Here is a 27,595-nt window from a genome sequence, read left to right on the forward strand (position 1 = left end):
TACAAAATAATTAAATATTGAAAGTGTAGGTTTGATGATATTCTACATACTCAGACACTGAATATATCTACAAGGGATGCACCCATTTATTGGCAGATATTTGCCTTGTTGCCTGCCATGGGCCTATCTTCAAATAAGATGATATTCAGCGATGGTGTTGGCTGACGTTTTTCTGTTATGTTACATCACTTTTGCGCAGCCGAAAAAGCTTAAAACTAACAGTGTCCTGTTATTTCGGGGACAATAGAAAACGTGTTTGGGACAACCAGAGATCCTCTCCAGGGTGCCGTGACGCAGTAAACTCACTATAGACGCCTGAGGGGACTTCCAGTTGCCTCTGGTGCCCGGACCCAACTGCTGACAGAGGTTACACTGTGATGCTTTCAAGCTCTATTCAATAAAAATGAGTATTAGGCGAAGGTAAAATACAGCTCTTTGAAGAAGAAATGCGTTGATGTTTTCACAGCAACGTAAAACAGATGTTATGGAAGTGAAATATAATATAATATAATATAATTATATATATATATATATATATATATATATATATATATAGTAAAAAGACATAAGCCTTGTTTTAAAGATATTTTTCATGTGAAAGAAGTTTTTACTAAAGGTCTTTTGATAAAGTTGTATGAATTAAGTTGTGTTTATTCAAAGGTAGTGCCACGAAGGACTGAATGACTTCAAAACAGTTCAGTTATTTCTATAATAGAGATTTCTTTGGACAAGGGGGAATAAAGAACAAGAACAAATAAACAAAAACAAAAAAATACACTGGTATCAGCCATACTGTTATTCAAAATGATGATGTATCACTAGCATCAATAGGTACCTAGAGCCTGTTAAATCTTCTTCCTATGTGCCAAAGAGCTCCATTGTTCACGCCCATTGTTATTACATCAGTGAGCCACACTGTGTCACTGGGTGACATGTTCCTTAATACACACATGCTGTAGTTTCACCCAATTCCGCTGCAGCAAATACTCACTAGAGCAGCTCATGTGGATTAATCCACTACTGAACATAGTCCCCCAACAGAGGCACAGTTTCCTTATTGTGACACAAACCACAGAGAGCAGATGTTTGAGCAAATAACTGATGAAACTTAATATTTGTTTTTACGTCATGTGTCAAATTTGCGTCACTGAAAGGAGCTGAATTGTAGCTGAATGCCACTGACAGGAAGTGGGAAAAAGTTGGGCCCTTTTCACACAGAGATAGCGCTATAAGGCTGCTACAAAGTCTGTTCTTCATGTCCCCTTTACATTTTTACACAGAACCAAGCAATCAAGTCGCTCCAGTCTAGTGTGTGAGGTTTGACAGCATGCTGGCATCACGAAATCAAGAGGTGTGATAGGCGTGACATGCAACACCATAGCTTCAACCTCTGTGTAACATATGACATCCGTGTTGGCAGCACTGTATAAACAATAACATGTCAATAACAATCATTTACCATCTTTGTTATATGGTGCCTGATCTGGTCCTCTGCTCGGAGGGTAAGGAGCTCCTGGATCTCATTGTTTTCACTATTTGCAGATGTTTTAAGCTGCTGTTTTTCTTTGAGCTAGCTGCAAACTGCTACCGGCCCTGTTACTACCTCTGATGCCGACTTTAAGGTGAGACAACTATGTCCGTCCACTCTGCAATGGAAAGGCAGTGTAAAAGGGGCTTTGTATTAAAAAAAAATAAACAAACAGAGATTTAAAGAACATAAGGAAATATTTATTGTAAAAAAAAGTCCCATGAACTCCCACATGGACCCCGGACCTCGAGCCTGAGAAACTGCACGACACCAAGAAAGAGCAGCTGATGCAAGAACGGATCAACCAGCTTTTATTGTCAGAGATCAAACTGCACAGAAGTCACACACAGCATCACACCTCCTTTAACTGCCAACTAGAGCTTAACCTTTTACATACATGTTGCCACAGTAAAACTAAAGTCAGCAGCAGCAGTTTTACAGTGCGATGATTTCCTTCAGAATCAAGGTAGCAGGAAACTCAGCCATCCGAATTGTGATAAAACAGTTAAAAGCAAACAAAACTAATTCACATATTATTTATGAGCTTGCACTTTTGTCAGATTATATTAAAAAAAAAAAGTTAGTTCAGAGAAATGTTGGGAGATCATTGCCTTTTACACATAGAATACTCGTATTCTAAACCACTGTTATGAGCTCAAGTCAAGCACATCTAAACCAACTTCTTTGCATTCTTGAGCAACACATAGTCCACGTGTTCTGATTGTACAAAAAGAACAAATGACTATAGAGTCTGAAATTAGCTGCGTATCTGTAAAAGCATAAAAATTATTCTTACAAATAACTTAAGAAGAATTCATCATTTATTCAATTCAGGGACCATATCAGTGGAGTTGCATGTTGGCTAAGAAATCATCTTTAAACGAGATTTAGCTACAGTATTAAATGTTATGCACCACCAAACACTGACTCTAAGTGGGGCCATTCTCCTTTTCATGTCAGCCACAATAGCTCACAACCCCTTCTCAACGAGAGCGCCAGAAAACATTTTTTTTTTCTTAACGTAAAAATATTTTATTCAGTGTTTATAACAGTTTAAATTACTCTGTCCATTTGCTGTCGAGAGGTAGATACCTCTGCAGATAATTTGTCTCCTGGTAAAAAGGTGAACACACATTTAATCATCAGAGAAAATAGGTGCGAACGCAACAGCAGGTGTTGGGCAAGCGGGCTGTCTGCGACGTGCCAAACAGCGAAGAGAGAAGAGATCTCTCTGGATAATTTGGCTCTCGATAAAAAAATAAACTATGAACACTTTAGGAATTATAACCAGGAGAAGTTACAGCTGGCTGCAATCTGCAATCCTCACCACTAGCTTACACTAAATCTCCCTACATCCTCTGTACTGGACCTTTAAAATTATACTTACATGAGACACTCCAATGGGATGATCACGTGTCTGCTGGTTGTAGAAAAAAAAAAAAAAGCAGCTGTCTGGTAGCATGTTAGCCTTGTCAGGAAGATGTTTTCATATTGTTAAAGAGCCTTTCTGCCCCTGATCAGTGTACTTGGTGAACTATGTACCAAAATATGCAAAATCACAGATATGGTCCTTTAATTAAGTCTCAATTTTTTTCTAGCACAAACTCTGGGGGGACTCAAACTCCCAGCTGTCTTTGCTTCAGCTGTCATCACTCCGACCAACTCTCTCCTTTATTTCTCTTTGGGCGCCATGTCGTCACCCCCCGACACATTGCCATCTTCGTCCTCATCATCAATCATCCCCTTCAGGTAGGAGCGTTTGAACTCTTGAAACTCCATCTCCTCCTCCATCTCACTGCAGACGACACAGACAGATGACAGCAGTGTTAGAAAGGAACTGCAAGCATTTACTGTCAGAAGCACAGTGAAATTTATCACAAGTAGGAAGTACAGAAAGGATCAGGTAATACTGAAAACAGACTTACACTTCACTGAGACTGACATGAGGCAAACTTTAACTGAGCTTTGACTCGTCATCTGCATAACTAAATCATTCACTGCACACAACTATATTTTATAATTTCTAGAAGTTATTGCAATGTCCCGATTCAACTAGTAAAAATCAAACATAGTGAAAATCATCTCAAAGACTGAAGAAGAGTGGATCAGATTCAAAACAATATGACACTATATACAGTACAAATTTAATGTTTGTTCCTTATTTTGCTAACTTAATGTCTGACATCGACCAAGTGTTAGAACACCTCAGTTGTTACCAGATCTCCCAAGAGTGTGCTGCTAAAACAGGCATGTCTCGAGTAAAGTTAATTTGCTCCTGATTGGTCTGTCTGAAAAAAAATGCCATTTCAGTGTCAAAATGTCTGGAAGGATTGGGGCTTGTGAGAAATGGATACGATATTTACTTCGGTTACTATGGGGCGATCATCATCTGTACTCACGTTCACTTTTCCCCACTGGAGGGAATAGACTCAAGACTGCTGTCAGTCTCCTAAAGGGGCGGGGCAGTGGTGAAACCCACACATGCACATGCAGGAAATGAATTTAATGTGGGCCGTCTTGGTTTAGTCTGTCTCTAGTAACATTTTGACTTCCACTGCCAAGATGCATATCTGCAAAGCATGCTCTCACGTGTGCCGCTCATGGTGGGTGAAAGCTAAAGATTTAAATGTTGAGAAAAACATAAATAAAGTCTGCAGCTGAAATGAATTCACTTTCAGATTTTTTTTTTTTTTTTTATGAATGAAACAACAACAGCACCGATGTGCTGAAATCACTACTGCTGTGATTCACACACTGGACTGAGAAAAGCAGCTGAGGCTTGTCATGCGTCAAAACTGACACACAAAACATGATTTCTTGGGGGTTATCCAGGAGAGCCACACGTTTCTTTGTTTTGTAATATCAAGTCTGCAGTTTGAAGGAAGTCTTTAAAATAGGAACACAGGATTCAGAAAAACACTTCTGGGACCAGCGAGTCCTTCGACTTTGCAAATAAGGAGACGCACTGACTCCAGTGATTTCATGTCATTTTCTGTAAATCTACGTCCAAGGTCTACTGAACCAGAACAACTGAAAACACGCATGGGTGTCAGCATCTTAAATCTTTTCCTCTTAGCAGTCTGAACTTTTATTGAAACTGATAAAATATAAAAACTAGAATTATCACCTTGCTGTTGTATGCCTCCGAGAACCAGTCAGTTACAGTTTACATTCATGTCAGTGAAAACATGGATGCTTCACACAGAAGATCTATACAATCAGCACAGTTTCAAGATTAGAGTCACCAATTCAGTATCTGACCAAATGTCTCCCCTTCTGTTCCTGAGATATAAAAAGTGCCTGGGTTTTGTTTTTGTGAAACATCACATTGAAGTCGCTTCATCACATCATTTTATCCTGTTATCATGTTCAAGAGAATGAGACAGATGCAAGGTCACAGTGACCTTTGACATCTGACCACCAATTTCCAATCAGTTCATGGTTTAGTCCAAGTGGACATTTGTTCCAAATTTAAAAAAAATCCCTCAAGGTGTTCTTGAGATATCGTGTTCCCAAGAACGGGAGGGACAGACAACCCTGAAAACATAATGCCTGTGTGAAGGCAACAGGAAAACAAAGAACACGAAAGATGACACTGCTGATGAAGATACAGGGATATAAACAGGATCCAATGGAGAGATGGCCTGGAAATAAAAGCTGATGAGGTGATAAAAGATCCTGAAACATGATCATCAGGGCTTGAAGCAAGAAAAAATCCTGTGCCTGAAATTTTTTTAGAGAGCATGAAGGGGGGTCTGGGGGCACGCCCCCCCCGGGAAGAAAATTTTGAACATTTGATGTCAAAATGAATTAATCTGAGAGTATCAATCAAGTATCACATCAAGAAGCTAGAATAACAATTTCAAGGTTTTTAATGATGAAATATGAACAGTTCACCAAAAAAGAAAAATTTGGTCATCAGCTCCTACAAAATGGTTGGGGCCAGGCAATTTTAGGCAATCCTGAGCAGCAAGAGGCAGAATAGGAAGACAACAAGAACATCTGCATTAAAATGTACATTTTACATCAGTTGAGGCTTAAACTCACAACCTCTAACACCAAGGAGCAATCTTCTGACTGAGCTAATTAGCAAGTGACAACTCATCTGTGGCTTCACAAATTATCTCTCGCTTATCTCTATCACCCCCCCCACACCCCTTTCTGTATGTGTGAATTGCAACCCCCAACCTGTAGCCATTTCTGTCTGTGTGTGTGTGTGTGTGTGTGTGTGTGTGTGTGTGTGTGTGTGTGTGTGTGTGTGTGTGCTTTCATCTCTCTCGTGTCTAGACCAAACTGAACAAATATTTATAGACGGGCAAGCAACATCATGATTAAACAGGCTTTTATTTTTTAATTTAATTTTATTTTGAAAATTGGCCGGATTCTCTCGTCTTTCTGTGTCTGACTTCCTGTTTGGTACAATCCGCTCTATCCAGCTTGACAGAAGCGCTCGCGGCTCACATGAAAAATAGACCAGACGCCGAACTGAAGCACTGCAGTGCGCGAGCCTCCACGGGGGCTCCGCTCTGCTCAGCGGCCTGTGTGGACAGTCAGATAGTTTAACATGGGCGCCGACTGAAAACTGCCTCCGCTGCTGGGCGCTGCGCTTCGGTTCCGCGTCTGGTGTGTCCGTACCGTGACTGGATGAGAGACTGTGAAAAGACCCGCCCTACTCTGCCTCTGATTGGATAGATCTCCTTGTTTACCTTGAGTAATGTGATACTTAGTAGTTGGTAGTTGGAATGACTGGAAAATATTCCTGCACCAGAATATTCCTGCGCCGGATTTCCGGCCCTGGATCATGTCGCCAGGCCGCCATTGTAAATAAGAAATTGTTCTTAATGACTTGCCTGGTTAAATAAAAGTTAAATAAAATAAAATAAAAATGTCCTGAGTGAACTGGATAGACGGAGGACATTTACACCAAACGTCACAATAAACACAACAATATTCATCTTCGGGCACAATAAGACGACCTGCTGTCTGATTTAAACAGTCCTGTTCATCCTAACTCAGAGGGACTGACACTTATTTTAGAGAAAAACAAGACTAAATAAATAAATAAATAATTCACTGTATTCTTTTGTTTTGCTTGGAAACTGTCTTACCTCTCCTTCACTGTTGGCAGCAATAAGAAAAGAAAAGACAAACAGGAAGGTTAAGTTGGTCGACATTCTTTCAGCTGACCTTGAAAATCCTCTATGAACACTTCTATATACACGATTAACTGCATCCACTATTTAGTTGTTATGGAGTTAATAATACCTTTAACTACATGTAGATGCTTTTGGTAGACTCACATGTAATCAACAAAGAACCATACAGCTGCTATATAACACACACACACACAGAGTGAAATGTTTGTTTCCTTACCTGCATCAGGTTTAGGATGCATCAGTTTGAAGGGAACCTCTAGGCCGACCTCGCTGCAACACAACCAAACAAAAAAATCTCACTGCAGCTGTGTTAATGAATTAATACACAGTACATGATGTCACAATCATGTCAACAAAATGTTATCAAAGAGTTAAAGGTAATAAATAAATGCTATGCTGAATAAAGAATATCAGAAGCTTTAAATTAATAACATGTTACTATCCCAAATATTAAATGATATATATTATCATTTAATAATAATGATGCATTTTTACTAAGGGTGCACCTCAAGGACATCTTACAAGACAGATTTAAACATGCAGCAGAGGCGGAGGAAGCTTTAGACACTGGAAAACATCACTGATAAAGATTTCCATGATAACTACTTGCAAGAGAGAAAAGCAGACTTCTATTTTCTCAAAGGCAGAAAAAAGTGAGTCATTAACGCCGATCTACATGCTGTTGTTCTCTTACATTCTACTACTCTACTAACTACTACTGATGAAAATAAGTAAACATGAACTTACCTTGATCCCATCATCCTGTGAGCGCAGCAGTGACAATAATTGGGACAAATACAAAAAAAAAGTTGAAGGTTTTGATTTGAACACTGCACACCAACAGCAAACATTGGGAAGACGGGCAGGCGGTGGGTTCAAGTCGACCCAAAAATGTTCACACAAGATACCACAACTCCATAAATAATTTTAGGGACTATGACAGACAGACAACCCCAAAAACATAATGCCTGTGTGGAGGCATAGAAAGGGGGTGCGAAGAAACAGAAAAGGAAAACGAACACTAAAGATGACACTGCTGATGAAGATGCAGGAATATAAACAGGATCTAATGGGAGGGATGAAGGCCTGGAAATAAAAACTGATGAAGTGATAAAAGACATTATCTTGTCCCTGAGTGAACTGGAAGGACGGAGAACATTTACACCAAACGTCACAATAAACAATATTCATCTTCAGGCACAATAAGACGACCTTGTTAATAATAATTTTAGTTTAACCTCCAGTAACTGACTGTGCGCAGCAGTCTGTAATGTCAGTCCAATATTCTCTCTCTTTCAGCTCGGTTTTTGGTCTCCACCAGCTCCTGAGGGAAATATCTGTCTCTTTGGCTGCTAAATAATCCGCTATGTTCACCAGGTTGTTTCTAACTGTGTCTGTTTGCTGCTGATCGTTCACTACCAGAGACACCTGACACATTGTTACAGCAAAAGCTGTGATTTCAAGATTTCAGCAGATTCATCTCAGAGTGGAATACAATGAACTGAAGATTGTTATCACAAAGTGAGTAGGTGCTGTATAAATCGTATGGTGCCTTGCGTTTATTTCTATTTTTTGGCATAAAAAAAGAATTTGAAAAAAATATGTAAAAACTAGAATCACCGCCTCGCGGTTGTATGACTGCCCAAACCCGTCAGGTTGCACTTATAGTTTATATCTATGTCTGTGAAAACATGGATGCTTAACGCCCATCTTCAACCAGGCAGCACAGAGGAGCCACATTTGAGGAAAGTCCCTTAAGGCCTTCTTGAGATATTGCGTGAATGAGAAAGATACAAGGTCCCCCAAAATCGAACAATTTCATCCTTAATTCCAAGTTAACTTTTGTGCTAAATTTGAAGAAATTCCCTCGAGGCATTCTTGAGTTGTATTCGGCGCAGAGGCTTACAAAGCTTTTATGCTTGTGTGAGGTGAGAAAGTTGGTGTAGTGATAAAAGCAAAATGCAGCAGAGTGCAATGGAAACAAACTGAGTGAATAAATTAAGACGTACATAAAGCATTTGACTTAAACTGAAGAGCTGACAACATCAGATCTGTTTAGAACAATGAGACTTTAACCTTCCTCACATTAATGTATTAAAAAACAGAAATCTCTTATTTTGTCTTTAATAAAGAATTTGTTTTTTTAAATTGTACTCTATTTAAAGCATCTTTGAGGACACTGAAAAGCACTATGTAAGTGTGATTTATTATTATATTTTTTCCCCCAGCATTTGAGGTTTGACTGGAGCCCTTAATGACATCATTTCATTGCACTCTTAAAATAAAAGAACTGCACCATTTTGTCATGTGAGTGGACCTTTTTCACAGCAGACATTTTGACTTGTCATAGCAGGTGAAACTGATAATATTAACAATGGCTCAATTCTATGTAAGCTATTCAGTTAAGCCAGCATACACAATACCAGGGTATCTCCTAAATGGAATGCAGCATTCAAAAATACGCTTTTTCCAAATTGTAAACATGGTTTTTGTCCCCAGTTGGACACACCATCCCCAACTAACTAGTCTTTAGTCTGTAATGTGTCCCCATGGGTAGCCTGAGTCATAACATCCCACACAAACACACACAAAAGGGGAAGACTGACCCTCCGACGATGAGCTTCACCATGACTCTGTACGACACCATGATCCCCATAACTTCTTTCAGCACACCTTCCTTGATACTGAAAGAGAAGAAGAAGATCGTTTAAATTATTCACTCTAATAAAGACACGTTCACCTCCTGACTGAGCTGTCACTTCGTTAGAAGAGGTGGGCTGTGTGAGTGTTTTGCTTACATGCTGGATGATGCCAGGTTGGTGTCCTCATGCTTCAGTTTGCCATCCAGAGCGATGCCCCTCCTCTCTCTGTTGTTGGCCAGCACAGGCAGCAGCTTGTAGACTTTCTGCAGGGTCGCTCCAGGAGACACCGAGTCACTGAGACATGAAGACACAGATGCACAATGAGCTTTAGGAAATAACTTACGATACACTGATTTTATCACAGAGCATCCAAATCTTAAATGTCCTCCCAGCTCACTTTCAGATTGTGAAACTCTGCTCAGTTCACAGTTGAATTAAGAACAGCAGTGAAGACGTGAGGAAGGTTGAAGATTTAGGAAAGCTTAATTTGGACATGTAGTATGATCTCCGCCAGGTGAAAGCCTGGAGGGGACGATGCAATTGGTTGTGTTTGTGAGAGTGTGTATCCTTCTGTCCGCAGCGTATCTGGCTGGATCCACCAGCCTCATATTTTGTGTGCACATGTATGACTGTATGCTTAAGGACCACTGATAGTTGCTGAGATTTGTAATTGTTGAAAAACCTGTTTCACTGACCATTTTATATCGTCACTGACTCCTCACTCGACTTAACCAGCCAGTGGGGGCCGCAAGTTCTCTCTAAGCCTCATCACTGCTACAAACTCTCCCTTCACAATTAAAAAGGCACAAACCTCCATCTATTCAAACTCTGAGGTGCATTTGTATTTAATTCTTAAAACTTCAAACTTGTCTTGATTATTGTGACTGTTAAAGTTATATTTCCTGATCTTCTGTCTCACTTGATCTGTATCTGCAGATTATTAATGCTCTGGTAGCAGAGACTTTATTTGTTGATTTGACATGAGGTTTATATGACCAGAGAGCTGTCATGAAATAAATCTTTTCCTTTTTTTGAGTGAAAGCTTTAATGTCTACATGACGTCACTGACTGTACACATGAAACTCAGTTTTTCTTTTAACTATGAACAAATGGAAATACTAATTTAGTCTTAATTTAGATTTAAAGATACAGTAGGGTCCGAAAGTCAGAAGTGTCAAAACTGAAATTTTATGGCATTGACCAACTTAACTCCTTTGGAGAAAAGGTCAGAGCTGGATAATTGAGTTGTAGCCCTTCTGTTGGAGCACAAGTTTAGATGACACTCAACAGAACTAAAGTGGGATTCATACGTCTGTGTTGAATCAACACCGTGCATACAGCATACCCAAGGCCAGAGTCTGACGTGCACCTCCCCAGAAATGTAACTACATGTCGCTGCAATGCAGACCCCCTGTTTATTTTAGTAAGCTGACAACAAAACTTTTATTTACTTTCATTTCACAGGTCTGAAACAATAAATCGTAAAGCACGTTAAACCCCCACACAATAGCATTTAAAGTCTTGTGTGTGATTTACCCTGGCTTCATAAGAGTAGAGGAAACTCTGCAAGCCACTACTATACTGAACCCCCAATTGCTGAGCGAACGTGAAGTCTGTATGGTAGCCTCACCCACCAATGTGTGAATGGGTGTGTGAGAGAGTACATGTGACATGTAGTGTTAAGGAAAGGTAAAGTAAAGTAAGGAAAGGAAAGGTATACTTTATCACCCCTCAATGAAATTTGTTTTGGACTAAAAGCTGCTGCACCATACAGCACACACACAAAAACACATGTTGACATCATAAATTGGAACACTTGGCGCTGACGTGCCCAAATACACTAATTCCATGTATAATAAAAGTGCTAAAAAATAATTACGCTCTTGACGTGGTCAGAGCAGAGGACTGAAAAGGCGCGAGTCCAGTCCATTTACGATAAAGATCAAAGGAGTCCTGACTGTCATGGACTTTCCTACACAGTCACTGACATCATCTACGACAACCACTCAGTGGCATCGCATGAAGCTCTTTGGATCTTTGTCAATGCCATCTGTTGTCATGCAAAGCAAAGGGGGCAAATACCAAATGCTGAGATACTCCGACATTCATATACACTGCTGAAAGATTCCTCTTTGCACTCAAATTGTTAAGCTGATATCATCATTTGTAATTTTAAAAAAAAGTGTTACATTCGAAACAAATGCAAAACAGAAGTATCTTGGCTACTGGTCTCAGACTATCTGATAATGAAAACCCTTAATTATAATTTATGTACAATTTAGTGTGAGCTGTGTGTTACCCAGGTTCCTCGATGGCCACAGATTTGACGTAGCTGTCATTGGAGTACAACACCACCGTAGCGACCTGATCCACTGAGGAGGACGAGAGAAGAAGAAAAATGACTTGGAGGCTACATTTACACTTACTCATGCAACAAAGGTCCAACATGCAGACAGTCAGTAACACTTCTCCATATTACAGTGTGGGCATATTTTAGTTAATGAACATCCCTCCTCTCACAATGAAAACATGAGCGACCGTATTTACCAGAGACGATGATGTTCTTGATGTTTTTGTTGGAGTTGTTTGTGATGCTGACGTGCACATTGACAACTTCACCATGATAGTACATCTGGAAACAAGACGCAGGGTCAGAAAACTAACCCTAACATCAGGGAGGCATAATCTTGGTTGTCATATTGTTGTTATCTCTCAGATTTCAGATCATATTCCTGCGAGAACATGTCCAGCTGTTTCTAAGAGACTGGCGCTAAAATAAGGCAATTCAGACAGAAGTGAAATTCAGGTGTTTCAGCAGAGGTGTGACGAGTTCTACGAGCACAACGTGCACCAACCATGGAGAATTCCATCCACTGAGACTTCAGATTCTGCAGCTGATTTTGAAAAAGTACTCCTGCATGTACTGAAAGAAAAACATTCACTGCATTGTGTTTTGTGCTACAGATACATGTGAAGCTACGAACCTCTTTGTCCAGACTGGCCTTGACAAGCAGTGGTTTATCCGACATGACAAAGTCCCTGGTGGTTTCAACAGAGGGCGCCACTCCCTCGTTCTCTGGAGCGTATTGGACCTTCCTGATCATCAGCTTAACTGTGCTCCTGTTGGACAAAGAAATATTAAAACAATCAAAGTCTGGGTTAGACTTTTTATACTGACTTGGAGCTGTTTTAGTGTCATGAATAAATGGAGATAAATTCTGGACAGATCAGCTGGACTCACCGTTTGCGAATTTTAGCGTCCTGGCTCTCAGCGCTGAACGCTTTGATCTCAAACTCCACAGCACATTGCTACAGAAGAAGAGAGAAGAGACGTCACCATCCTGTGGTGAGCAGTAAATAATTATACAGGCAGGCTGCTAAGCCAACATGAACCCCCACCAGACCAAAAAAATCTTTTTTTATGAGTCCATGAACAAGGCAAGTGTCTGTAATTTGTTCACGTCTGTAATAACAGCAGTCAGTGGAATGAATGTTAGCTAAACTGCTACAGACAGTTAAACAGGTGAAGTGAAGGTAACCCTGTCGATAGGTTACCAGTTACAAACAGACTCAGTAGGCCCTGTGCTGCATGTCATCCCCCCTTTTCCCCACGTCTATTTGAGCTGTTCTATGAACAAAAGGCAAACAATGCCCCAACAAAAATCTTTAATAAATAAATAAATAAATAAATCAATGATGATGATTTTTGCCATCACTGTTTCTGTAAAGTTTGCCTGGTGCTCTTCACCTCTGTTTTGGAGGTAGGAAATAAAGTGACAGGCGAACCAGCCTTGAGGTCACATTTATTCCTTTTAAGCAAGTGCTTTGTGGTATGTTAAAAGTGTTTCATGTGTTCACTTAATCAGGACTGATTCGATCCCCTAGTTGGGCTCTTACCTTGCCGACATCATGAGGTGCTGGCTGGAGAGCCACTGAGCAAGGCAGGTTGTCAGGAAACTGAGAAGACAAAAAGACAGGGGTCAATCAATCAGTCAGCCTTTACTCAGATAGTGCTGTTTGTGCAAACACATGCGATGAAATAGACTTTACCTTAAAAGCAAGATAAAAACAGATCTAGTAAAATAAATAGTTAAATACATACAACAAGCAATAAATTAATAATTGAGAAAATCAGTCTTAAGCCCCAGTCAGACTGGATGAATGCATCCATTAGAGGTGGGGTGATTTTAATAGTATTACTTGCTCTGGTCAGTAAATTTAATCCTGTCAGTTTTCATCCCCACCCCATTAACAATCACAGCCACTACTGCCTCCTGTTTTTCTGTCAACTTGCTGCTTAACCTGACATTTAAGTCCTGTCTATGTATTTTAAACTGGATTTCTGAGTTTTTTCTTCTACTTCTCTTCTTTTTTTGTATCAGCTCAGTGGAAATTTAACTTTTGTGTGATCTAAATCTATTTTAAAAAGTCAACCAGTTGTTTAGACTGACAACTGTTTACCATACTTTATCTTTTCCAGTGTGAGAACATTAACACACACATTACTCAAATTCTAATGTGGTCTAATGAGTTTGTTTGTCAGTTTTGTGACACACAGTCAGTGGTTACATCCTATAAAGTGAAACGCCATCTTTTCTTTTGTTGCTTTCTCTCTTCAACTGATTTGAAAGCACCAAAATCCACAAACTGCAATTTGAGTACAGAGTTGAGTACATTTCCCTGCTGATGGTTGTTAAGTTTCATAACAGTAACATATTAAATGCAGGACTATAACCTGTCTTTGAAGTATGTCACTGTGCTGTTTCCTCTGTCTTCTTCCTGACAGTGCAGCTGTTATAAAAGCACCTTCATGCAGCCTGGGGGTCTCTAATCAGCGATCACTCCTCACCTCAAAGAAGAACGGGTAGGCGTTGTCTCCCAGCTTGCGCAGCAGCTTGGCCTGCATCCTGGTGTGGATTCCCTTCTCGCGGTCCTGCAGAGGCGGGTACACCTGGCGAGTTGACAGGTACAGCTCCCTGCGAAAGGCGATTCCCATCACATCCATGTCATCCCTGCCGTACCGGAAAGTACAGGACAGGGTGACGAACACTGGGGGGCAGAGGACAGACACTGTCACTGTGATGATCAGGTGTCCCTTTAAAGTCATTAGTTAGGGTACAAATACGACACAGCAGTGTATTTAGTGATGAAATGTCATGGAACCAACAGTATGATTTACAAATAAAGAGAAAACTGAGAGGAGGATGGCAGATGAGTTTCTTGTATTTAAACTCTTTAACACCAGAAGGACATGTCAGTACCAGCTCATTTTGTGTGATTTTGTTCAATCCCCAAAATATTTACTTCAAGCTCATGGAGATCTCAAAGTTTTAAAGATATGAGATGAGCTGTGTTTTGGGATCATGTGTCAAAATGAACAAATATAGAGAACATATTTAGCTTCAGTGAGGATCTGGAACAAGATGATACAAACATGATGTGTAATGCTTCCAGGCACTGTGGAATAAAGTTACAACCTCATGGCTACTTCAAGGGAAATAAAAGTTAATTTGAGAGACACTAAAAACATCCATAAAGGCCTCATGTCACTTCTCTTATCTGTGAAACTGGACTGTCAGATTTCTTTCAGTAGGAAACAGTGTTGTGGACAGAAGTGATCACACAGGTGTGAGGAAGAGAAACACACAGACAGGTGACGCCTATGGACGTCTGAGCAGCTTCAAATGAAATAAGTCTCTCAAAATCTATGGGAAAATGTGAGATGTAAACTGAGACCACTGAGTGAGAAGTGTGTTTGGGTACTGACCTTTCCTCCCCTGCAGAGCCTCAGGATCAATGATGATGACGCCATCTAGTGGTGAAAAAAAGTTCAGCGCAATTAAGGCAATAAAAATGGAAGTGTATTTTTAAACTGAGTTCAACCCTTTTAATAACCAGCATAACCAAAATGTGTCCTACAACAGAAGACACAAACAAGCAGGAGCCAGAATCCAGGGGTGAAATTATTTCTTATTTGAGTGTGAGGAGTTGAGTTTCTGTCATTATTCAATCAATTTCAGCCCAAATCATCTGCCAGAAGGATTTCAACAGTAACATTTCTATTCTAAACTTTGGGTTTATGTCACACAGAAAACTATGCCGATCAGCAACATCATGGAAAATGTCACATGGGTAAAAGAAAAAAATATTGAAAAAAAAAGAGAAAAGATTTAAGAGGTACTGAGATATCATCATTATTGAAAAACCTTCACTCCTAAAAAGAAAAACATGTCAAACACTTCCGTCCAAACGGTCACACAGAGGCTTTAAAATAAAATACTAGCATCAGCCCGAAATGAACATTTCTGCCGATATGAGACTTGAATTATTTGAAACAGGTGAAAATTGCCCTGATTGTGACTTCTGTCAGGATTGTCTCTGATGGATTTTACAATTGTTCCATAAACATAAATACAGCATGTTTCACATTAGGGCTGATGACGTAATCAACACCTTTGATTATGATAATATGTCAATATGCAAACTGTGTGTCAGCATGTCGCAATTAAGTAACATGCACGCTGTTAAAACATGGATTCCAACAGAGAGCAAGCTGCAGCTAAAAAAACTTCACCCACAAAGTGGAAGTAGCTTATCACAGCAGTACAACTGTCATGCACACACACTTCAAGCAAAGCATCCCAGAGCACTGTTTACTTTTTGTCCCCATCCGGACACATATGTATGGGGATTATCATCATGCAGGATGTGTTTCTGTCAGTGGTATTCACTTAAACTTTCTGCTCTACTGCTAAAGTTACAGCATGCATCATTCAATGCTGTTATTTGGCTGTTTTATATTTTCTGATCATTTTAACAATAATGCATGAGTGAGAAGACAGCTTTGACTAACACTACAGACTGTTGTTACAGAGTGTGACTGCTGTTACAGCCTGTAAATCTTTTCAGTTTTTATCCTTGTCCCACACTGACGCAAAAATGCATTTGCCAGTTATTACATAAAGTGCATATTACACTAGTGATGAAATAAAGCCATGTCCTAAAATCAAAGTTAAGTACTAGTTAAGTACTTAATCTGTGTCCAAGCAATCCAGTTGATTTGGAGGTCCAGTACTTTCTGATCAGACATCTGACACACAGGGCCTATTTCATTATTAATATTAATATTATCATAACACAGCAGCGACATGGGAATTAGACAAATTTTACAATATGCTGTTATTATGTTTGTAAGAGAAAAAGAATGAATAAAATGTTCTAAAATGAACAAGAGATACTTATTCTGGAGGAAATTAAGTGTTATATTGAAAAATTAAATAACCTTTTGAATAATTGATAAATTAATCATTAGATCAATCATCTCATTTAGAAAATAATCACTAGATTTATCAATAACAATAACGATGAGGTGCAGCCTTATTTAACACGAAACCCTTTTCTTATTTTGCCCCGTGAACATGTATATTGTGTTGTGTGCTTTGTATTTCATGTCTGTATCTGCCAGTGGGACGTCACTAAAATGTAAGCATAATAATATGTTGACTCCACTACAGGAGCGACGTGATGGTCTCTGCGATTGGGTGGAAAAAACATATATGCATATATCAGCATTGGCCAAAATGAGATGGAAAAAAATGCGGGCACATCAGAGAACGGCAAAAATCTAACATTGTGCGTCCCCACTGTAATGCTCTATAAATGAGCAACACTAAAGTAGAGAGACACTCTTGTGATCCCAGACGCTCTGTATTTATCCAGTAAAATACACGAGACAAACGGACCAATTTGCTTTTAACCAAAAAAATAAAACATATTTTTTGGTGTCTCACTGGAAGTTTGTGGTGACTTTATCTGACTCACCCACAGAATACGTCTCACTGTCAATTATCAGATCTACACTGCGATGAAACACTGAGTGGCCCACACTTTTGATGCATCAGGAAGCAGACAGATAAATCTGACTGCAGATATAACCTCGATGGACAATACATCTGACGTGGCTGCTAGTTTACTGGTGGATGTTTGTTTATCGGTGGAAAAAACTCACCCACTGGATCCACAGAGTCAATGCGGTCGACAAAGTCTCTTCTGCCCATGTAGACTCCGACCTGAAGCAGGAGAGGAGAGAGTTTTAAATATCTGGCATTAATGACACTTTGCATCATGATGTCTGTGGGTGAGCTCTCCATGACAGCACAGAGCTGGGACACTTTGGTTCACATAAAACAAAAGACAAATTAATTGGTATTAAAATAATTTGGTAACTTTGGAAAATTGCTGAGCTTAAATACCGTAATTTTTTATTTATTTATTTATTTTTTTGAAATGGGACTCTAACCTGCAGCAGAATCAGCAGCGATCTAAGGTTCTTTTCCACTTTTTTTTTTTTAACCAGTTGAATCACATTCTGTCTGTGAACACAGGGCACATGCAACATTTCAGTTTGAGTCACGGGGTGGATAACTAGTCAGTCAATATAATCAGAGCTGATCAGATCGATGGATGAGAGGAGCAGTAGCTAGAGGCGAGTGAATGCAAACTTTTAGACACAGCACAATGACCAGCTAACTTTCACTGTGCCTGACAGTCTGTTTCTCCCTCAGTGCCCCGAGTACGCTCTGCACTCTGAGTGTGGTGCAATAAATAACCAAACGGTATATGTTCCAACAGCGCTCCTAACGAGCGTCAAAATCCAAAAAATATTAAATCAATATGTTGAGGCAGATGCTGATATCATGGCGGGCCTCGACAAATGAAACAATGTGTGGAAAACCCTGAGTTTACGAATTTCAGCTAACGTGATATAGAAAGAAATAATATAGAAATAATAGTTACAGTCCTGTTTAAAAAGTAATTACTTGCTTTTTTGAAAACGTACTACTTCACTGCTTGTTGGGTCATTACTGCAAAAGCTCATCCCAGTGACTTTGCGACTTGCCGCAACTCAGTTCGTCTATACAGAAGATGGCTGCCGCTTTGACCATCTTGCTATGTGATCTGTGTGGGAATGTCCCTTCAACTCTCATTTTATTTCGGTGTTTGTGGCTTTTAGTTCCAGATTCTACAAAACAGCAAATGGTACTTGTCACCAGGTAGCTGCAGGTTTGACTATTAGCATCTAGCCCTGTGTCCTCATCACCAGAGGAGTTTACTGTAAACTGAGCTGAACAGAGTCCTCTGGCTGCAGCAAACACCACAACTATCTGATACGTGGAAATACCTGACCCTCATTACAATACATTTATACAGAGCTATTTATTTTCCATTTAGAGTAATTAAAGCATTAAACATTAAGCAATTAGATATTCTGGACTGGCTTTAGACAAACAGACAGCTGAAATAATTACATGTAAAGATAACCTTTCATGTGTTACTCAGAACGTTGCTGTAAGATGCAAACTTCATAACTACGGATTCTACTAACATCATTTTCTGAGAGTAAAAGACAGCTATTCAACATTTAAGGTCAAACAAACATCTGAGCAGCAGTCGCCTGTTATCTGACATAAAGCTGTCAAGCACACAGCTCAGCTCACGTTGTCGTGACTTTGCCTCGACCTCCTGATGATCAGCACGCAGCTCAACTGCTTTACAGAATTAAATTCAGTGAGATGGAAAATTTCACTGAAGGTCAAACATTTGCTGATCTACTGTATCTGATGCCAATAACTCGTCTACTACCAGACCAGCATGAGTAATAACTATTAAAAAAGCAATGTTTGAGAAAAAAGAGATGGTGGGCCATCAGGGGTTACCAGTCAATGCCTGCAAGATTTCTTAAAAATAAATAAATAAAAAGCTGCACAAACTTAACTAGAGTTACGCAGATATTTATCTTACAGGAATACTTGGATACTATACTCACAAAATGTCCACTTGTGAATCACTTAGTCATGCCTTGTCACCTTGATTCCATGAAGGAAACTTTATTTTTCAAGCATGCCTCAAAGTTCAAGTTCAAGTGAAGTGATGTGTAAAAAATCAAAATGAAATGCTTGTGTTCAGTGGCACTCTTTGACTACACAAGCGTCACAAATCTCCAGACAACAACAAGTAAATAACATGACCCACAATATACAGGACATACAATCTACACGCAGCAATGTGCAGTCCATATATGCAGCTGCTAAGGAACCTAACTGCCTGAGGGAAAAGCTATTTCTCAGACAGGTGGTGTGTGACTTAACGCTCCCTTAAAGTGATATTTATGGGAGAAGCGAGAACAGAACACGAGCAGAATGGCAGGCGTCCTTAATGATGTTTTGGGCTTTTGTTTTGCAACAAGTGGTGTAAATGTTAGGGCTGTTCCTGACTCAGAATTATGTCATTAAGATTAGTTTCTGCTGTTAAACAGAGATATTCAACTATTCTTTCCTTTTTTCCATGTAGAGTTTGACAGTTTGAGCGGGGTTCACTGGGACGTTCAGGTCGACAGTGACAATCACGTAACATAATAAACAAGCTAACTTTGCTTGTGACGGACTGGAAATGTGCAACAGCATTTTGTCTGACACTAGATATTAAACAAAAGCCAGAGACTGTATCGTATTAAGTTGCTGTGGGCTGTGAATTCACCACTTCTAAGCAGAAGAGAGAAGATAACGTTATTTCAGGGCCTTGCGGGGCAAAACCTCTCCTCCTCTGCGCCACATTCACAAACGCCTGTACCAAAGGTGGCGTTATAATGAGGAGCGCTCACTCTGCAGCTCAATCTGGGGACTAAAATGTCCCCAGAAATACGCTGCACAGCACACTGACTGGCAAAAAAAAAAAAGTTCGACTTGCAGCAATCCCGGCTGACTCAGGGGTCTCCGATTAGTGCCAATGAGTTTCCCTGCTGTTGTTACAGTCCTTTGTAACCGTCTGCAGTCCTGAGCAGTCAGGTTGCCAAACCACACAATGCCCATCAGAACACTCTCGATGGTACAGCAATAAAAACTCACTAAAGTTTTGGTGCTCATACCAAACCTCTTGAGGCCTCAGACAGAACAGTCTCTGCTGTGCTCTCCTGAGGATGTAGTTGGTGTTCTTTGTCCATGTGAAGGTGTCTAGAAATGTAAAACTATCAACAAGCTCAACAGATGATGACCCACTGATGGAAACAAGAGTGGAAAATAAGACTTGCATTTTACTGCTGGAGTTGTGAGAGTTTCCAAACTAATGTGTTGATATAGTTTTGCTATTGATAAACGTGGATAACATATCAATGAAACTGGCCATTTTCTCTAGAGGCATGTGATAAAAAAGCTTTGAAAAAGGTAACATGGCATGACTGAATGATTTACAAATGGTCATTTTGTGGATGAAGTATTCCTTTAGAATAAATCCGGTCTCATTATCAAGTGCATTTTGAGACAGTGAAGTCTATTTTTCTTTGCAATGACAATGAATTATTGACCAAAAAACGTCTATACGGTGATGCTGTGACAAAACATGAGACATTAGGGTTCCAATTTTGCAGACACCAAGATGGAGGTGATATCTGACTCTGGTTTGGATGTTTAATGATATTATGCTCATTTTAAGAACAGCCATGAGTCAGTGTTGGACTGTGGACACCTCCAGCACTACAAACCACACGCAAAGATGCAGTCAGCTGTTTCACTCACCGACTTGTCTTTGCAAATCTTCTTGAAAACAACATTTTTTGGACTCATGTTGGTACAGATTGAGGGCAGCGAGTCAACAGCACCTGAAAGAAAGAGACAAAAATATTTGTAGGTGATTTCTTCATTTGGCTCGTTCTTCTGTGTGAAATGATAAAACGGCAGGTGAACCTGAACTTAATAAAGAAGGTTCACATTTGGTTTTCACCTTTAGTCAAAGGCCTTCAACAAGGGCAGCAAAATACACCAGCATAAACTAAAGTAAGTAAACTGTCCATTATGTGACTTTAACTCAACACATTCAACAACCCATCGCACAACTTCATTAAAACTACACACACTTAACAACAAACAGCCCAGTTGATCTGAATCTGAGCCTTGAACCTGGGTGCAAAGAATATGACAACCAGTAGGAGGCGCTGATCCAACAGACACCAACACAGATAATCAAACCTGCAACGTTCAAACATGAAAAGCTACATCCCACAGCAGAATCACTGACACATGGTGGCATCTGATTGGTTTGCATTTAAATCCACACTTTGAGAAGCCAGATTTTGCTCTTGACTGAGCCATGTTAGCTACAGCTCAGTGTGCAGGACCTTTAAGTTACCTCACCGTTAGATAAAACTTAATACTGAAGTAACTTTATTTTGTTCTGAAAGTTTCCAGAATCCTTAAATGCTCTTCAAACTGTGCACATTAAAAAAGATGTTTAACCCATTTCCCCGAGTTACACTGCACTTCTTTTTCCAACACTCACACAAAGATGGCGACTGGAAATAAGGGCTTTAACTAACAATTATTTTCACCCTTTATTATTTTCTGAATTAATCGATTAGTTTGGTCTATAAAATGTCAGAAAATGGTGAAACATTGCCATCAGTGTTTCCCAAAGCCCTGGGTGATATCCTCAAATGTATACTTTTGTACAGGGTGATGTTTCGGGCCACACAGCTCTTCCTCACACTTCTGATAGGTGACAGAAAGTTGCCATCCTAAATACCAACAGTGCTTATTTTTACAGCCTATGGTCACGTGACATGCCACACCTGTAGCGCATATTCATGATAAAAATAAACCAAGAAAAAAAACATATATGTGCCTGTGTACTCCAATATAGTGCCAAAGCTAGACCCAAGAGGTCGAAACCGGTAGGTTTTTTTTAAGTGTTTTTGTACAAGCCATAATAAAATAAAGGCTTTTTAATGAAGTAATCAAGCTACCTTTTTTCTTTCCCTGCTCCATGCAAGAGTGCCTGAAGTTTGTTTGTCGTCTTTGGTAAGATTTTGAGCCCTCTTCTTCAAGAGCACCTGCATTTTTTCCTTGAGTTTTTGGACAATAACAATCAGTCCTTGAGCACACCACTACCTCTCTTATCAGTGCCAAAACTACTATTGAAAAATATATCAGGGGAAAATACTAGCATGTACACACTTTAAATCCCACATATAAATAAATAATATCACACAATTATCTAGTCAAGTGGCTGTCATACACACATACATCAAAAACACATCTTGATATGTCACAGTCGCTGATGATCAGTGGCAGAATTTATTATAGTGTGAGCAATGAATCAGAAGTCTGAGGGAGAGCCGTGTGGAATTTTACCTGTTCACATATCTGGCACTTTGCACATTTGGTTTTGTACCTCTTTCTCACTTTGGACTGCAGCCAGTGATGGAATGTAACCAAGTACTGTGTTTCAGTATGAATATGAAGTACTTGTACTTTACTTGAGTCTATTCTTTCTCTGCCACTTTAAACTTCTAGTAGTACTTCTATACTACTACTCTATAGAGGGAAATATTATACTGAGTGTTGCAGCGATATACCAGTTCCATAATATAAAAGTTGACAGTTATCATACCGTGTACATTTTCTTTAGTGCTGCACAATTTGGTAAAAATGTGCGATTGTAATTATGGTGGACAATATCGCGATTTGCGATTACAATATAATTACAATAAAATGTAATAAATAAATGGTATCATGAGTCGTTTTGCTTGATTCAGTGTTTCCCCTACATTATATCAGGGGGGCACTGACCTGACATAGTTATTGTTATGGACAGACAGTGTGTCAATGACCATCAACAGACTGAGCACAGTCAAACACGCTGCTCACACAGCAGCGCAGCACAGAACTGTACACACAGCGGAGCGAGCCTGTGTTGCGTTCAGGCGTTGTCACGTAAATGACAAATTCCAGCACGCCATAGCACAACACAGCAGCGTGTCAAGTGGGCCGAACCCGAGCAAAATTTGTCAATTTTTCATTTGTTATTATATAGTTTGTTATGGAGTCCATGATTTCCCTGTGACACTTACAAATGTTTGCTTAACTGTGCTTGGGTGTTGTTTTATGAGGCTCTGGTGTCTTTCAGTTGTCTCTTTGTCTTTAACGTTACTCTGCTCGGCTTTCTCTCACATGCACTCTTCCTACTTTCCTCTGTGCTGTCTCAAGTGCTGATATAGATTGGTCGTGTTGCCACGGGACGTGGCGACTTTAACTTTTAAACTTTTACACAGCACGTCTTTCTGTTCAACGTCGCCGTACCTGAATCCAAAGTATCGCCATGTAACAGACGTTTTATTCGCCACCAACTTAGTTTAGTTTAGTTTATTTGAAAGGGACAATGCACATTAATAAACATTGTGTACAAAAAAAACCACACATGTAAATGCACTCGAATTAGCTTAAAAAGCTAGTTTTCATCGATTGTCCCTTTGCCAGTTTGTACAAGGCAACCTTTAAAAAGCCTGCTCATGGTCGAGCTCATGCTCTTCTTCAGTGTCTGTGTTGGTCACTGCTGCACGCCTGCTGGTCACCTGACCATACGTGCTGCACGCACCAGGATGGCTTGTGGGCGTGATGTCAACAAACTCCACACACTACAGGAGAGGCAGTCACGTTCACAGGCACACACGTTAACATTTATTTAGCCTACATTAAATCGCACAGCCTCACATCGCGATTAGATTAATCGTGCAGCACTAATTTTCTTATTAACGATATAAAAAAAAAATACAACTGGACAGAGAATCCCCCGATTATTTGAGTTATTTCCAAGGGGAGACTTTCTACACATATTTCCATCAACAAAATGGTTTCAAGTTTCAACTGTAGTAACAAAACATTTGTTCCCCACAATAACCCTTGTTTTTTTTTATTCCTTTAAGGGTCATTCTGACTGATAATAATATACATTCTGTGATACCATGAAACTGCAATATTATCTGAGACTGCTATCATATCGTTAGTTGCAACCCTTATTGTTCTATTTACTTTATTTTGTCATTTAAACCGTTCATACAAGTAGAGCTGAAGAGATTAGACAAATAGCCAGTTAGCTGTTTGAGAGAAAAATGAACTGTCACATATTTGTTAAACATTAAGGTCATTTTCTAAATTATTTTGAATATTCTGAGTTGCCTTTTTCAGATTTTTCTGCAGTGGGTGCTTTATTAATACTTTAAATACATGTTCCTGATCATTTTCGTTTTTTTTACTAAAGTAACTCTTCTAAGACTTTTCCGTGTAACAGAGTATTTTCACAGTGTGGTATTAGTACTTTTACTCGAGTAAAGGTTCTGAATACTTTCTCCACCACTGACTGCGACTACTGCACAACAGCGGACCTTTTTCACAGCAGACATTTTGAGCAGGTAAAGCACAGGTGAGACTGATGACATCAACAACGGCTCAGTTCCATTAAGTGTCTCAGTAAGCTACTCCAGTGAGCCCGCATGCACAACAACACCAGGACCTCCTCTAAATGGAATGAAGCCATCACTAATACACCTGTGCTTTCCTACTATGTGACAAAATGTCTGTTTTAACAAAGGTCAATTTCCACCAACCGCCACCGTCCCCCCCAAAACACTCAATGTGTTAGTTTCCAAGTGTATAAAAAACAAATACGTTATTTTTTACACGTTGTCCGGTAACTTTGGTGGACATATCTGCAGTTTGGTCCAAATATTTACCCTGGTCTAAACCAACATTTACATGTAAATTTCCACACACTTTATCGCTCCACTTTTAACCTAAACTAACATAACGTTAAATTACATTGAAGTGCGTGTAAAGTTATCATTTAAACGTTGGTTTCGACTCTAATAAACATTTTACAATTGTACGTTCATTAAAAACCAATTTTAAAGTATTACTCGCAGTTTGACAACAGCTTTAAGAATATATCGATGTGATTTAACGTCACCGTTGTGGTTCTCGTTGCTAATTTAACGCTAACGTTTACAACGTGAGCGAACCGGAGTGACGTTAGCTAAGTTAGCTTAACGAACGACGTGCTAAATCACGGATGAGGCTACAAGCTAGCTCGGTAGTAACACTCGCCATTTGTTCAGTTTAAACTAACGTTAACTTTATTAATTCTTGTAGGCTTTCGAGCTCCGTACCTGTAAATCTGGACCTCCAACACGTTTATCTCCGGGCGTCAACACAGACATCCTTAATCCAGAACAGCGTTCCGCAGAGCCGCGTGACTCACAGCAGTTATCGCTGGTACTACTTTGTACCAAAGACATAGTCCCTATGAAAACTGTTACAAAAAATGTTTCAGTGATTGTTTTGAATAACAGAAGCACTGTTTTTGGCAATAGTGTCTGTCATTTAATTTAAGTGTAATATTCAATTTATGTCAGCACCATAAATTGCCTTCCCTACCACTGTACTGGGGCGGAGGCAGAAATCTTAAACTATCCCACCTGTATATCAATGGGCATGATAATGGGTGGTGCTTCGGCGCCCTCTAGTGGCGTAAAGATAAACTGCAGTATAGAATCAGAGGTGTAAAGTAACTAAATACTCCATTACATCTATCTGGACACTTAGATACTTTGCAGATTCATTTTAATGATACAGAATATAATCAACACTTGAGTTATGATGTATGATTATTGATTAAGATAAGACTATAGAGTTTATTATTAAATTCATAAGCTACCCCGCAGTATAAAATGAGCTCCACCTTTACCTGCTGCAGCAGTGAAGTGGTGAACACATTAATGTATCAATAACTTTAATCCAGTGATATACTTTATGATAAAGACCACTTTGGGTTTTGGTACTTTAAGTTGATACTAATACTTTTGTACTTTTACTTAAGTGAAAAATTTTGATGATTTATTTTTTTTTGTAACAGTATTTCTACACTGTACTTGTGTTTAAGTAAAATATCCGAGTACTTCTTTCTACCCAAAATTTTATATATTTTTTAAAAATTCCAGTACATCAACAACAAGTGGACATTTTCTCTGTCATACTTCCATATTTTTGGTGGTTCTGAATATAAATATTGACAATTTTACGCTGTTGAGTTAATCGAGTTGAGATGACTTAGCAATCTAAACAGACATAACTCTGCTGAGCTTCTTAATCCTTTTAAAACCTTCTCAGATGTGTTTCACCTCTCCTCACTGAAAACCACACACACACACACTAATGTCATAAAATCTCCCTGGACTTCCTTTGACTGTTTTGGGATCAGCCAAGTTATCAGACTCCTTTTACAGAAAATCAGTGATGCACTCACCGTATGTTCGAGCTTATAAAACAGTACTGGTACTGGTGTTTACAAAGAGAGGGGGAGGGCCTGCATTAACCTGCTCTGACCCTGTGTCCTCATATGAGGACACTTTTATCTGCCATCTAGTGGTAGCAAAAGCACAATAGTCAATGTAAAAACAAGATGGCAGCCATCTCTGCAAAGTCAGTCTGCTGCTGCTTTCAGCACAAATAATATTTGTAGTTTAATGTGGCGTACACATTTGATTAGTTCCAGCAATATTAAGAAGCTAAGACTCTATTAAATAGGAACAGGATTTAAGGACATTAGGACTTAATTGTCGTCTCATTTGAGGACATTGGGACTTTATTACTGTATTATTTCACACAGGCCAATCAGGTGTAACAGACTGTGCCTACAGATAAAAAGGACACTCCTAGCTTGGAGTATGGAGCAGAGAATATTCATACAGAGTTACGAAGCAAACAGTTCACAAGGCTTCTAGAGATGTTGCATTATTTGCAATTTTGTTTTTGCACAGCCGTTTTCAGACATTGAAATTAACAGTTATGAACAGTTTAAGCCTTCAAGTTAAAAAGGCAAATGTGTTTACTGCAAACCTTTTTACAGCTTAAAATATAAAACTTAAAATATAAAAGTAAAAGAAAAAACTATAAACTTCTGTCAAACTGTGTGCCTACACATGGACATCAATATTGTATTAATTTATCTCCAAAAGATAAAGCAAAACATTTCTGTTCAATCTGTCAAATCTGCTCAGTTTAGTTAATATCACCCAGAGTCACAGATTTATCTCAGATGGCATCACAATACAAACAACAAACAACATTGTTTGTCCTCTGACCCTCCATTTGGATAGAGAATTTCTCTCATTTTAAGGCTTTGAGTCATAGAAATCATATTTTCTTTAAATAAGTCAACGAAGATAAAATCAAACCACAAATGAAGTTTCCCCCACAGATTTCTACGTGTTCGTCACGTCAGAGGAGTTCATGTGAGACTCTCAGGATGAAAACAAACAATCAGAAGGACTGACTAAATGTCAGCGTGAAGATGTTTGTGAGGATCAGAGGGACTCACCTGTGTTGCAGCAGTGGAAGGTGTGATGTTGGATCAGAGGGGGAGACGATGCACGGTCTGAGAGCCTC

At 39.4% G+C, this 27,595-nt stretch overlaps 1 protein-coding gene across 5 annotated transcripts; it reads right to left on the reverse strand.

The window, feature by feature from the left end:
• Window positions 1-1,832: 1,832 nt before the first annotated feature.
• Window positions 1,833-27,555, reverse strand: saga (S-antigen; retina and pineal gland (arrestin) a). Of its 5 annotated transcripts, XM_050074961.1 has the most exons (16): window positions 27,528-27,555; window positions 20,897-20,979; window positions 17,335-17,395; window positions 15,094-15,138; window positions 14,176-14,375; window positions 13,224-13,283; window positions 12,568-12,635; window positions 12,311-12,446; window positions 11,874-11,958; window positions 11,626-11,698; window positions 9,483-9,620; window positions 9,291-9,368; window positions 7,432-7,446; window positions 6,902-6,954; window positions 6,637-6,646; window positions 1,833-3,323 (listed from the first exon to the last, which is right to left on the reverse strand). In XM_050074961.1, exons 2-16 carry the CDS (start codon window positions 20,942-20,944, stop codon window positions 3,200-3,202), a joined length of 1,194 nt encoding a protein of 397 aa, XP_049930918.1. In that variant the 5' UTR covers window positions 20,945-20,979; window positions 27,528-27,555; the 3' UTR covers window positions 1,833-3,199. The 5 variants fall into 5 exon arrangements, with proteins under 5 accessions (XP_049930918.1, XP_049930917.1, XP_049930914.1 ...); XM_050074960.1 differs by lacking the exon at window positions 6,637-6,646; XM_050074957.1 differs by lacking the exons at window positions 6,637-6,646; window positions 27,528-27,555 and adding an exon at window positions 25,318-25,411.
• Between the last annotated feature and the right edge of the window lie 40 nt (window positions 27,556-27,595).

The sequence above is a fragment of the Epinephelus moara genome, chromosome 21 (genome assembly GCF_006386435.1).
Source record: "Epinephelus moara isolate mb chromosome 21, YSFRI_EMoa_1.0, whole genome shotgun sequence".
NCBI classification, from domain to species: Eukaryota; Metazoa; Chordata; class Actinopteri; order Perciformes; family Serranidae; genus Epinephelus; species Epinephelus moara.